Source organism: Taeniopygia guttata, chromosome 9, assembly GCF_048771995.1.
Source record: "Taeniopygia guttata chromosome 9, bTaeGut7.mat, whole genome shotgun sequence".
NCBI classification, from domain to species: Eukaryota; Metazoa; Chordata; class Aves; order Passeriformes; family Estrildidae; genus Taeniopygia; species Taeniopygia guttata.
This window is the reverse complement of record NC_133034.1, coordinates 6,564,019-6,577,610: the sequence shown is the minus strand read 5'-3', so window position 1 is coordinate 6,577,610 and position 13,592 is coordinate 6,564,019. Positions and strand designations below refer to the sequence as shown.

Here is a 13,592-nt window from a genome sequence, read left to right as displayed (position 1 = left end):
GCAGCCAAAACCCCAGCAAGCCATGAATGCTGTTGAGCTGTGCACTGACCTGAGTTCTTTGCCCAGATCATTGAGACTGAGAACATGATGGACCGTATCGTTAACGGCCTGTCCGAGTCCAGCATCAAGGTGCGCTTGGCTGCAGTCAGGTGAGCCTGTCCTCCTCCAGAACCTCTGTCACAGCCCGTGCTGCACCTGGGAGAACTGTCTGAGAGCTGCTCTGAACTCAGTTCTGCTGTTGGGAGCCCTCCTGGGAGAGAGGGGCAGTTATCCTGGGCTGGTGCAGGGTTTTCTCTTGGCTGTTCCCAGCCATCTCCTTGCTGCATCCCAGCTCAGTAATCCTTGTGGAGCAGCAGGGTGTGTACAGCAGTGTCCATGGGGGTGTGCATGTCTCACAGGGAAGATTTCTCTTCCATTCCAGATGTTTGCACAGTTTGTCCCGTTCTGTCCAGCAGCTCAGGACAAGTTTTCAGGATCATGCTGTATGGAAGCCTTTAATGAAGGTAAGTGAGGAGCAGTCAGCTCTCTGTGCCTGGAGTGTTGTGGTCCATTCCAGGAACACAAGGTGTCTGTTCAGTTGGCATGCCTTGCTGTAGAATCATGATACAAATTACCTAGAAATCAAAATCCTGTGGCCTTCTCCTAAGAGAGTCATAAGTCAACAGAAGCCAACAGCAGCAAGCCTGTGATTCATGCTTGGTTTTGGTTGGCCTTTTGTTTCCTTTTTTTCATTATTGTTCTTGGGGTTTTTTTATCATTGGTTAGTAAAGCTAAATTATTCACAATCCTACAATTCTTGTAGGAAACTACAAACACTGCATATCCCTTAATGTCTGACTTAGGCTAGATGGCACAGTTCAGACTTGGTCTGTGAGAACTGCAATAGAATTTAGATCTGTGCTTTCTCCTGTGATTCTCTACCTCTTACATCTCATTGCAGATTTTATAGCTGAAACCAAAGACCTCAGAAAGACCTTTAAAAAGACGCATTGTCATATAGTGCAATTTTCCACAAGATTGAGATTCAAGTGTCTAAGATATATGTCATCTCTCATCCTGTAATGTCGCTATCATAAACACAGATAATAAACCGGTTTCTCACTTTCAACATCTTTGAGTCCTTGAAAATGCAGAACAGACCAAGTCTGCTAGCACACCTGGAGGCTTGGGCAGTATTGACACTCATAAGAATCTCCTGAAGTGAGCTTGACTTGAGTGTTCAGAAGTGAAGTGGCTGGAGCACAGAAGGTGTTGTTGGCAGTAGAGAGCAAGGGAGGAACGTGTTTGGTTTAGGAACTGGTGTTTTGATCTGCTGGAGATCCAGGAAGAGATAAGGGACCATAACTTGTCTCAGGCTATGCTCCTCTGAGAGGATGCTCCTTAGAGAATTTGCTCTGTTGTGCTTAATACGAGGCACAGAGGGGTTGCAGAGACTCCTCCTGGAGCTTCCTCTGCATATGTGTCCTTTGCAGAGCAAGGCTTGTCCCCACTTATTTCTACTAAATTGGACTGAAAGCTCTCAAATCTGACTTCTGTGAAATAATGCACTGTTCCAGCTTGTCCTGTGATGTGCATCATTGTCTGGGTCTAGATTGCGAGCATGGAAGCACCTCCTGAAGTCTGGAATATCCAGCTACAACATAATTTAGTGATCTCTTAATTTTATCACTAACAGAATTCCTTTCGCTCCCCTCTGTGCCTGCAGGTTTTACAGAATGCTCCAAATGAAATTCTTGTAGTAGCATCTTCCACGCTATGCAATCTTCTTCTGGAATTCTCTCCAAGCAAGGAGGTGAGTACTTAGCCAGCAGCAGGGAGAGGGAATGGACTAAAGTGAGATTACACAATGCTTCATTAGTATAAAGGCATGTTAATTGGCAGCCATTGCTTGTGACATATTGTGGAGCTGTGATGTTACAGAGCCCGTGCCCCTGATAGGTTGGGAACAAAAAAAAAATCATCTGCTTACAGTGCTGTGACAGTTAATTTGGTCTCTAAAGAAAAGAAGTAGACATGAAATTTTGTCATTTCCTTTTTACTTGTAAAATACTGTTATCTTAAAAGATCATAAACAAGAAGAAACCACACTGATAATTTGCAGTGTGATTCATTGTCTTAGAGAATAACTGCTACTGTAATGCTGAAAATGCTGGCTTGGCTGAGTGTTGTGTTTTTATTGTTCTCTGATGAACAGTACAGGATATCTGGTTCTGCAGAGTCTGTATTTCATGCAGATCATACACACAAATCAACACTCCACCGCAGTGCAACAATTCCCCAGGCCTAAAATACTTTTTAAATACAGAAAATATTTGCAAGATTGTGCTGTATGTTAGGTCTGTGGAGTACCAAATTATCAGTTGGTCTTGGTGATTTCAATCATATCTGTGAGACAGCAAAATAACTGAAATAATGCCAAGCACAGTTCACTGGCCAAGAGGCCAGCCATGGGGCTTTTTTTAGCAGACTGCAGGTCAAGTCTTTGTGCATTATTTGTGGGGTTTTGTTTTGGTTTTCTGATGGTTTTTTTTTTGGTTGGTAGGTTTTGGTTTTTTGGTTGAGTTTTTTGGGGGTTTTTGGTTTTTTTTTTTTTTTTTTTACTTTAGGTATTTTTGGGATTTGGGTTTTTTTTTTTTTAGTGTTTCCATTTCAGACTGGAGTGAAATACTGGGTTTTCTGTCAGGACACATGGTTCATGGCAAAAGCATCATTGCCTAAAGAAAATACTGATTTTATAAGGGAAGGAATATTTAGTACTAGATTTGAAAGCCTCTATAAGGCATCTGATCTTTTTTACATCTCTTCCACATAGTATTTTGAAAATTGTATGTAATCCACCAGTCACTTCAGTAAGTGAGCAAAGCTGAAGTGGCTCTGTGTTGTACCCTGTGAAGAGCTGAGTCATTCATTCCAGTTGGGGAATGGCTCCAGTGCTGTGGCTGTAGAGCAGCCCCTGGCAGGTTCTTGCAGTGCAGAGCACCTGGGACCAAGTGAGCTGGGCACAAACTGCTCCAGCTGCTACTCAGAGAGGAGCCTGCTCCTGCAGCATCCAGCCTCTTCCACACATTCTTGCTTTCATTGAATGAACCAGTGAGTTTAGTTCAGGAGGAAAGCAGTTGTTCCAAGCTTCACTTCCATTACATTAATCAGTCTGAAAGAAAAGTGCATGTATTGATATTTTTCCTGTAATTTAAAAATCATGTTACAAGGTTTTGTAGTTTAATCAAGAAGTCTACAGTTTTCTTTATTATGCTGAAGTTTTTTATTTGGTCTGATTACTGGACACAAAGATTCATTGTCAAGCATGGTGTCAAATAGCTTTCATTGTCCTTAACCTTTTTTAAACAGTGACATATATCCCTCTAATTACCCAAAATGATGTGTTGACTTAAGGAAGACTGTTCTTGGAAGGCAGTCCCAAGCTGAAAGTTGCTAGGAAAACCCATTTGCTTGTGGGGTGTGACAGATGTGTGTGTAATATCACAGCAATATGAGATGATGTATATACACATATAAATGTGTGTGCATCCATGTCTCCACAAACACAGACATACGAGAAGGCAGCTGCCTTGACCTGACTTTTTTCATAAAACCTACTTTTAAATGGTCATGGGTATGGGGTGTGGCATGGCCAGTTCATGTGGGTGCACTGGACATGTTGTAAGCTCAAGAATAAGATATAAGGAGTATATTTTTAGTATTTTCATATATGCAGTTAGTCTAAGTAGTGTTGTAAATATCTGTTTTTCCCTCCTTCTTTCAGCCTATTTTAGAATCAGGAGCCATAGAACTTCTATGTAGTTTAACCCAGAGTGAAAATCTTGCCTTGCGAGTGAACGGCATTTGGGCTTTAATGGTGAGTAGGACACCCCAATGAAGCAATGAAATACCACTTGTGGCTGTGTGCCTTAAAAAGTTTGGGAACATATCTTCTAGAACTTGTCAGTTCTTATTAACAATGATATAACTGAAATCTGGCTTGTTGTTCCACCAAACTGCAGAAGAAAAACACCGTTGGCCTGGAATACTCCATTCATTAGACCATAAAGTAAAATAAATTCTTCAGTTCTGGTACTAATTTTGTTGCCAAGATCATTCAGGGAAGCAGTTAAGTAGTCTCAGTAGCATGCCAGGGGGCAAATAAAAGCAGGTAATAACTGGGTCAGGTATAAGACAATGTGGAAATTGATCTCACTGTGTAGCAGTTGCTCATAAATTCCAGCCTTTGTGCAAGATTAATTTAGGAAGGATATATTCTTACAGGAAATAATCTACTAAAAGTGTGAAAGCCCAGGTTTTCAGGTGAAAAGAATCCATTAAAAAGTGTGTCTGTTTCAGAATATGGCATTTCAAGCAGAACAGAAGATAAAGTCAGACATCCTGCGAGGACTGAGCACAGAGCAGTTGTTTCAGTTGCTTTCTGATTCTGATGTAAATGTTCTGATGAAAACCTTGGGACTGCTCAGGAATCTTCTCTCCACTCGCCCAGTAAGTAGAGCTGCAACCAGTTCTTCTGAAAGCTGATCAACCAAGCAGCCAATTCTGTGTGTCTGTGCAAGACATTGCCCTGTTTTAACACCACTTGGATTTATTCAAATATCTGTAAGCAAATGTGCAAATCAGTGTGAGAAAGTATTTGAACGAATCCTCTGCATCCATGGAAACACTGTAATTATTATCAGAGTTAGACATTTTCATTTAATGTTCAATTCCATCGCATTTAGCTCTTAGCAACATTATTTTCTTTACAGTTTCTCTGTGAAACTTGTCCAGAAAAACACTGAGGGGTTGCACCATTGAGTCAGTGTATGGGAAGGTCCAGATATTAAAGATACCTGTCTTTCTTCTTCCTTGGCACTTGAAATATGTCTGTTCTTATCCATCTGCATAGATAGTACTGGCTTTATGAATTTGGTGTGGAACTGTGCACTCACAAAATGCAGGCGTTCATTTTTACACTCTGAAATAAAATCATTGGAAAATGTAAGTCCAGGAGTTGTTTTTGACAGGGAGAAAGAGATATTAATGGAGGAAAAGAAAGGGGCAATCCCCAGTGAAGAACAGAGGGAAAATATGCAGCAAGAATTTGGCAAGCCAACATTTTTGAGGGGGAGAATAATGCATGAAGCCTCTCTGTGCATTTATCACATATTGTGTTTCTATGAGAAAAAGGTCACTATAAACAATCTTCTGATATTTTTACTCATTGAGTCTTAATAACCTTGATAGAAAATTAGCTCTGTCTTAATGTGAAAAAATACTTAATAGCCTGTCATTCACTGAATTCACTCTGACAATTCTCACTGTCACTTAAGGTGTTCTCCATCTGGAACTGCTTCCTGTGGTAGGTTTTAGAGCCAGAACCAGCCATTTTCAACCTCTACCCAAAATTCCCTCTTTTGTCTTTTATTCTAGTGTAGGTGTTCATAGTCTGTCATCAAGTGACCTTTGAGCTGTGACCCTGTGAACTTAGGGCAGTTTTGCCTGACAATAACCAATGCATCTGGCTTATTTCTCTGTCCTCTTTAAGGCTTTGGAAATGTGGCTGTTGGACCTGGGCACAGTGTCCCTGCAAGAATAGCAAATACCAGAGAAGAAACATCAGTTTTCTCACTCCTCTCTATTACCCCCTGGTTATCAGAAGAGAAGTGGTTGTTTCTAACTGCAGCATCACACATTTAGAGCCTGGGTCAGCAGGATTCAGGCCTCAGCCTGGCAACTGGGACAGCAGTGTCTGTTCTCCAGGTGACAGGGAAAGCACCACCAAGGCCCATATGATGCTCTCAGACAAAAGCAGGCTCCACATGAAGAAGGATGTTCTGAAGTGTTTCTGCTGTGATTAATTCTGGGTTTGGGAGCTCTGTGTGCAGTGTTGCTAGTCCTCACTTGGAGTGATTCAAGCAGGAGTGTCCCTTCCTTGTCTGAGGAGTTACACTGAATGTATTTCATCCTTGCTTTGGCAGCACATAGACCACATAATGAGCACTCATGGGAAGCAAATCATGCAAGCAGTGACCCTCATTCTGGAAGGGGAGCACAATATAGAAGTCAAAGAGCAGGTACCTTTTCTGTTTTGTTTTGTCTTGGCAGAATAAAATATAAGCGAGCAAAGAATGCTTACTGTTCACAACATGTCATTTTTGTTTGGGATTATGATGTGCTGTGAATATTTTACTGAGATCTGTCAGATTAATAACTTCAGTACCCACAGGAATGCTTTTTTTTCCTAATGGATTGTTACAAAAATGTTTGAAGTGAATTCAGATTGGTTTTGCAAATGTAGATTTGGCAAAGAGGAGAAATGTGAGAGCAGAAGAATTAAATTGGAGCCACTGCATGACAGAAGGGAATCAGTAGGAATAGAAGAGAAGCACTAGCAGGGGAAAGAGCATCCTGGTGGAGCTCAGGAAAAAGTGGGGAGGGACCTGGGGTGACAAATTAAAACTTAAGAAAAGCAATCTCAAGGGGAAAGGTAAAGAGGAGATGGCCAGCAGGGAGTGGCATCCTGGAGCCAATGTACTGGGACAGCTGCTGTGGGGGTGCTAAAGCAGCAGTTAGAGGATAGTTGGGCAGGATTTGGCTGGATAACTCTTGTGGCAGACAAGACAGGTAGTAGGAGAACCTTGTTCTGTCCTCCTACGAGGGGGCGTGGTGGGGAAGGATGGGGGCAGCAAGGAGCTGTGGGAGGTGTCAGAGGATTGCTCTGGCTTGGGTTAGATATGGGTAGCCAACAGCATGGGAAATGAGTGTAGGAGTAGAGCTAGTCTAAATCCCTGCTCAGAGAAGAATTTAGAACAGGCTGAAGGCCAGTAGGCCTCCTTTGGCAATTTAAGTGCAAAATTAGCAAAAAAAGTCCCCAAAGACTCTTGCTAGCAAGTTTAGTGACACCATGGGTCTGAAACAGCTGAGAACTAACCACATGTGTCTTTCTAAATAGGTCTTCCTGATAAGCTGTGGTGACAGGAATGGCCTTTATTGGTGTAGGTTATTCACCTTGCCACACCTATCCAAATTATTTCACAGGAGAACCAGCATACCTAGGAAATGCTCTGGGAAAGGGCTGGGGCTGAATATGGGCTTTGGAATTTGGGGCCTATGTCCACTGAGCATTTACTTGGTCCCTGTGGTGCAGCTGGCTCTTATTTCAAGATCCAGTACTACCTGTCTGCACCAGAACCCCTGCTTGCAGCAGGACAGTGATCATCTCTGTCACTGCCAGCCTCATCAGGATGTAATTAGCAGCTTGGAAGTAATTAGTCTCTGCAGCTGCTGACAGTGCAGTGCAGCTTAGACACAAGCAGCATGCAAGTGCTGATCATGCTCCTGTGTCCTCCCAACGTGTCCAGAAAAGATGGTCAAGTTCTTCCAGAGCTCTTTGGGAAAGAGCTTGTGGAGTATCTGCTGGTGACCCTGAGAGCCAGGAAAGGGGCTGTGCCAGTCAAAGCTCTGTGCAGGTAGTGCCAGCATGGGCCAGGGTGCTTCAAGGGCATCCTGTGGGATTGCTCCTCTCATTTGGAAGAAATAACCAGCTGCAGAAGTAGCTGGGGATACCTTTGCAGGTGACAACTGTGATTAGACTTGTTGAAAACAAATGTCTCCTCTGCCAGACCAGCAGAAAGGCATCTGTCTCTCCTTTTCCTGGCCTTAAGAACAAGGTGGAAATGGTTGGGGTTTGTTGTTTTTCCTTTTCCCCCAGCCACTGCTACAGAGCAGACTGCTTTATATTCCAGGGCATTTATTCTTTGCTGTATGTTGCAGATTTCCATAAGAGACTTAAAATGTTGTTCCTTGCAATGAATTAATGAGTGCTGCTCTTCATTTTAAAATGGCGATGAATGTTTTGGCCAGGGCTGCTCCCCACAGCTGGTAATTCCTTGGCATTGGCCCTAGATGTGAGCAAGCTAGAAACTCCAGATTACAGATATTAAAACTAATTAAAGGAATTGTTTGTCCCAAGTTCAGAGCTGTCAGAGAAGCTGTCATGGGATGTGATCTGGGCCAAATAACTTCCCAGTTTTTCTCTCTTTCAGACATTGTGTATCCTTGCCAATATAGCAGATGGCACGACAGCAAAAGAACTGATTATGACCAATGATGACATCCTGCAGAAAATCAAATACTACATGGTAGGGAGAATTTCTCTTACAGGATTTCTGTTGGTCTTTTGCAGGAATGAAAAGAGGGAAATGCTTTAGGATTTTGTTTTGTGAATTATTCACTATCGTGCATTTAATTTCCATATAACCAGTGGTGTATACATACAGTTCTGTATGGCAGAGGTGTACAGAAGAACTGACTAAAAGGAAAGGGGTTATTTCCTATAAAAACATTAGTGACATCATCTACATAGAAAACATTTAATGAGCTTGGGAAAGGCATATCTTGAAGATGGCAGTAACATTTGGAAGGAAGTGATTGACTACTACTCAAGTGCCTTATATTATGGCCCTATCTTTGAAAGAAGTTGTAGATAAGGATTAATCCCAGCTTTGCTGACTTATTTATTACATGACAAATGCCAAAATACAAGTCTTGTGAATTTCTGAATTTCTTCTTCTAAACTTGAGTTCTATTTTTCTATATTTAGAGTCATTCAAATGCTAAACTACAGCTTGCTGCCATGTTCTGTATATCTAATCTCATATGGAATGAAGAGGAAGGTAAGAAACCCTCCTTATTAATGCACAGACAAGTTACTATCCTGATCAAAAAGCTTTTGTTGCATAGTAATAAATTATTTACAGTGCACAGTGCAGTGGGATCCAAAGTATAATGGGACACATCATTACAAGTGTAGTATGGAATGTGGGAGTGGTCAGAAGCCACTGAGGAGGATGCAGAGAGCTTTCTGGGGGAGGCACGAGGACAAACTGACAATAAACAGGAGCTGGAGAGACACAGTGAAATGTTTTCAGCTGTAGCATTTTTGTGAAGTCTCTAAACTATTGGGGTAAAACAATTCTTCTAAGAGCTTCCAGATTGTAAAGGGACTATGGAAATTCATTTTTGGAGGGAACAGGTTCACTGGAGAGAATAAATGGATTAGAAGGGGATTTCTGGCAAAGAAATTTTCTGTAGTGTGGCTGATTTAAATGGCTTGGGCTGAAACCAGCTAAAGGACTTGAGGGTGGAACTGGGAGCAATGGATAAGGCATTTGGTGAGAAGTCATGGCCTGGCAGAGTGGGAGGTTACCAGGAGGGGGCTGAAGGATGGTGCTGCACAGGCAAATATGGTGAGAGGAGGAGAGGGCAGAAGTCAGGCTCAGGGGAATGTTCCCTGCATCCAAATCCTGTGAGATCAGAGATGAGAATAAAACAGCTGAAGTCAGGATACCTTAGGAGAAAGTTTTTTGCCTTCAAGATGTTCTTGGCTTCAAACACTGAGCACAGCAAAAGAAGCTGGAGCTCCCTGGGGAAGCAGGCAGAACTTGAGGGAATCTTTCCATGGCCGTGCTGTAGCTGGACATGGCTCCTTACCCCTCCTTCAGCTGGTTCCTGCGCCCACCCCTCTCTGCTGTCCTGCAGACCCCTGGGCTGGTGCCACTGCCAACAATGGGATTGTTGCTGTTGCAGGTTCACAGGAGCGCCAAGACAAACTCCGAGACATGGGAGTAGTAGATATTCTACATAAACTGAGTCAGTCCTCAGATCCAAATCTGTGTGACAAGTGAGTATGAAGATAATACAGGATCACCACAGTTAATCTCAATTAAATTATCTTGAACTAATTAAGCCCAGCAGTAACTTTGCACACACCTGTGCTGTTACCTGTGTTAGTGTCAACACAGATCTTCTGGCTGCTTCCCAAACACATGTAAAACCAAAAGTTAGTGATAATTTCTGGGGCTTTATGTTAACCTTTTGCAATTATCCCTCCTACAGTTAGCAACAGCCGATATTTATTCCACAACAGAGAAAATCTGATCTTTGAAAGATGTTGCACACAGACAACACAACTCAAAACCGGGCAATTATTTTTAAAGCACATTAAATTTGGTATTCTTTGTTTTATGAAATATGTTCTAGTGTTTTTAGACATCTCTGTAGCAAAGTTAGGACTTCTCATCTTAAAATCTATGCCAGAGTATTAGCCCTGAAAATTATCATCAGGAACATTTTGATATCCCACTGCTGCTACACCAGCGCCCTCCATGAGCTATTATGGCTTGTGATCACAGCAGAAAGCTGAGAAAAAACAAATAAATAATCTTCCATGTTGATTAGTTGTATCAGGTCCTGGAAAAGTCTGTTAAGGTCATGGTAGCAGGTTGGGAGCTGTGGGGGCAAAGGAAGAGCAAAATGTCTCACTTCAGGTGGGAGGAAACTCAGAATTAGCCCATGTGATGATGGAACTGTAACCCCAGACTGGTGGGAGGTGTTTTTGTTTTAATATGTGTGCAATATTAGATTACATAAATTGCATTATTAGACTGGCTTCTTCCTCCCTCTCACCTCACTGTATGTTTGTGGTGGGGCCAGTGTTCTTACAGAATTCCTGACAGGACTGATCTGCCTTTGCTATATTCTGAGTTGACACTCCTTGATTTCTCAGCTCAAAGACCTGCTTTCCATGGTACATCTGTATTACCGAAAGCACTTGCTCTTCAGTGACTGCTCTTAGGGGATTTTGGAAGGTGTAACACACATCCCAAGCTGCACCATGCTGGGAGTGCCTCAGTTTGTGCTGGGATCCAGTGTGCTTGGCTGGATCAGGTTATTCTTGGATGCTAGGTGGATTCTTTAGCAGTTACAACCCCCACAGAGCATTTCTGCACCACGGGTTAGATCCTTCCAAAGTGAGGGAGACTTTTCCTCAGCCATCCTTCCTCCCTCTGTGCTGGCGCATTCTGAGCCTGCCCATGAAGCTGCTGCTGAAGGCAGATTCCTGTAATTAATGGGTTGTTCTTTCTTGCAGGGCGAAGACAGCACTCCAGCAGTACCTTGCATGATCAAAGACTAATTGAATCTATGGACACCCCTCATGTCTACTTAAGGAATAGCAGGAGATACTCCTGACTCCTTATATTTGCACAAGTCACCTTGGGCTGCATTTTTCTCAGGTGCAGGGAGCTGCTTTGCAGAAACAGTTTGAATGATCAGGTCTCCAGTGCACTTGAGAATTTTCTTGAGGTAGTTTCTTTACTCAGAGGACTCGGGGTGGGGGGGTTGTTTTGGTTTTTTGGGTTTTTTTTTCCTGAGCTACCTGGACTCTCAGATAGAACAATCAGTCATCATTTTCCTTTTGGGCCTCCAATTCTCTGCTTTTGCTGCAGCCTTGTGTGGGTGTGTGGGTGCTCGAGTGCGTGTGTGTGCCGGGCTGAGTGTGTGGGTGTGAGACCTCACTTTTGGTTTTCCTTTTTTTTTTTTAGTGTGAAAATCTTTTTCTACAGGTTTTCAAGGGTTAACCATTGTTTGCTGTATGAATACTTCAATGAATTATATACCATTTGAATGAAATGTTATTTAAAAAAAAAACCAAACTGTTGTATCCCATAAAGTTTATTTTGAATTTTGAAGAGATGAATGTTTTTAAGTAAAATATATGCATTTCTGAACTTCAGCTTAACTTACATTATACTTCGTTTTTAAAGAGAAAAACAGAGGGAGACAATAGACTCCAAATTCCAAGGAGCACATTCTGCACTGACAAGGTCCAAGAGTTCTTTGCCACAATACAAGGTCACCTGGTGTCGATGACATGCTCAAATCCATAGAATGGGCCAGATGGATTGGGTTTGGGTTTCTTTACATTTTTAGAAAACAAGCTCATACTTGAGGGTTAGCATGACTGAGGATTTTCAAAAAGGAGCAGGTGGCTGCAAAATCAGCAGGAATAAGCTCTTGCTTTGCCAGCCAGGAACTTGCTCAGCTAATTGCTGAAGGATTGGCTTATTCATGGTCAGAAGGATTTGTTGATCACTGATATCAGTGGAGCAAACAGTGTGTTGCAGAAGTTACACCTTCCAGAGACTAGAAGGAGCTGGCAAGCAGGATTAAGGAATTGCTTTTGTTTTGAATCCTTTATATCCACAAATAGTTAAGTGACTTCCAATTAATTTCTACAAATGATCAACTGGGTGCATTAAGCTGGGGAAGGGATGGAAAAACTGGGGGTTCTGTCTTGTTTTATACTCAGTAACTTTCCTCCAGTTTTTCTGTATATATGCAGCTATACGCACATGCATGGATTTAGATTGCTGGATAATTGGTGGGGTGCGACTGCATCCAGAAGCCCGGACTGTCCGGATGTTCCTGAAATGCTGCCTGCAAGTGTGCAGGGGGAAACGTGAGTGCAAGTGAAGGGGACTCTCTGAGGTCAGGCTGGAATGGCAGAGCCCAGTGGCTTCCCAGTCTCCTCAGGCAGTTCAGGGTTCTGACTCTCTGCCCAGGTCTCCTTTCTGGTTTCAGTTTAGACCATAGTTCATAGTCAGACTATCCAGACACTGTATTTACATAGCACTAACAGGCACTAGAGTTTGCAGCCAATGTCTTAAACCAAATCCTTCTTCTCTTACACTGAGCTTCAGGAAGGCTGCAGCAAGAAGAGAAGTGTGTAACTTTGCTAACCAATTTTGATAATTATCTGAATCTTTTATTTCTAATCAGAAGGTCAAATTGTGATGACAGCCTTACTTTTTTTCCAAGGTAACTCTTTGTGTCAGAAAATGACCACAGTTTGGCCTAGAATTTGAATGTGTTGTATATCAGATAACTGTTATCACTTGGTTGCAAAGGAGAATATCTGCATTTCATGTAACTTCTGCTCTCAAAGACAAATAAAAGTGAGCACCTGACACTTTTCCCCCAAGCATTGCCGTAAGTGGCAATTTTTAACGTCCTTCTGCAAATGTTTCATTATGGACTTTGGGGGTTGAACAAAATGGAAAGTAAAAATATGTAAGAACTTGTTAAATCTCAGTACCTCAGAAGCCAAGTCTTGTTATAAAATTCAATCAAATGTATTTTTGCTTGAACTGAGAAAAAAGTTCTGAGGCAGGTATTGTAAATGCAAAACTGTCCAGTGGGCGCCTCCCTGATCCATTTGCACTCCTGTGTGTGTTTAGGAGCTCGAATTCTTATGTATCTCTTCTCAAACTTCTCCAACTCGCATTTCTAAAAGCAAATCTGAGTTTGATTCTATAGAACTTTGGTGCCTACAGGTGTTCAAAAAAAAGGTGAGTAAAAGTATCTCTGTACAAATTTTGAAGTGGTTTCCTAAAATTCTGCCAGAAAAACTAAAAACCAATGCTCAGACAATCTTGTTGCTGCATGAGAACAGTTGACATTTTCCACAGGTATAGAGAGGACAAACTGTTGGATAAGAACATTTTTACATTCAGTTAAACTTTGTGAATAATTTTTGATGTTGCTATAGGTATGTACAAAAAGAAGAATACTGTAAATAAAAAGACCTTTACCAGAACATCTAGATTTTTCTCAGCTTCCTGAAGAAATATGAGCTTTCTATGTCAGCTTCTCTACAGCCTGAGATTCACAGTGGGACAGACTTTCCTGGTCACCCAGAGCTTTCCCAATTTAATGAGGTAGCAGCAGCCTGTGAATTCCAGGATTGCTTACAGAACCGAAGCAAA

At 42.1% G+C, this 13,592-nt stretch overlaps 1 protein-coding gene across 7 annotated transcripts in view; it reads left to right on the top strand.

The window, feature by feature from the left end:
• Nucleotides 1-11,560, top strand: part of ARMC8 (armadillo repeat containing 8) — a 60,490-nt gene extending 48,930 nt beyond the window's left edge. For all 7 annotated transcript variants that reach the window (XM_030280409.4, XM_030280406.4, XM_030280405.4 and 4 more), the window contains 10 exons: nt 67-149; nt 422-503; nt 1,706-1,792; nt 3,764-3,856; nt 4,339-4,488; nt 5,964-6,059; nt 8,031-8,126; nt 8,588-8,660; nt 9,574-9,667; nt 10,916-11,560. In XM_030280409.4, coding sequence (XP_030136269.1) covers nt 67-149; nt 422-503; nt 1,706-1,792; nt 3,764-3,856; nt 4,339-4,488; nt 5,964-6,059; nt 8,031-8,126; nt 8,588-8,660; nt 9,574-9,667; nt 10,916-10,949 — 888 coding nt within the window. In that variant the 3' untranslated portion in view covers nt 10,950-11,560. The remainder of the gene's footprint in view (nt 1-66; nt 150-421; nt 504-1,705; nt 1,793-3,763; nt 3,857-4,338; nt 4,489-5,963; nt 6,060-8,030; nt 8,127-8,587; nt 8,661-9,573; nt 9,668-10,915) is intronic.
• Nucleotides 11,561-13,592: the final 2,032 nt, after the last annotated feature.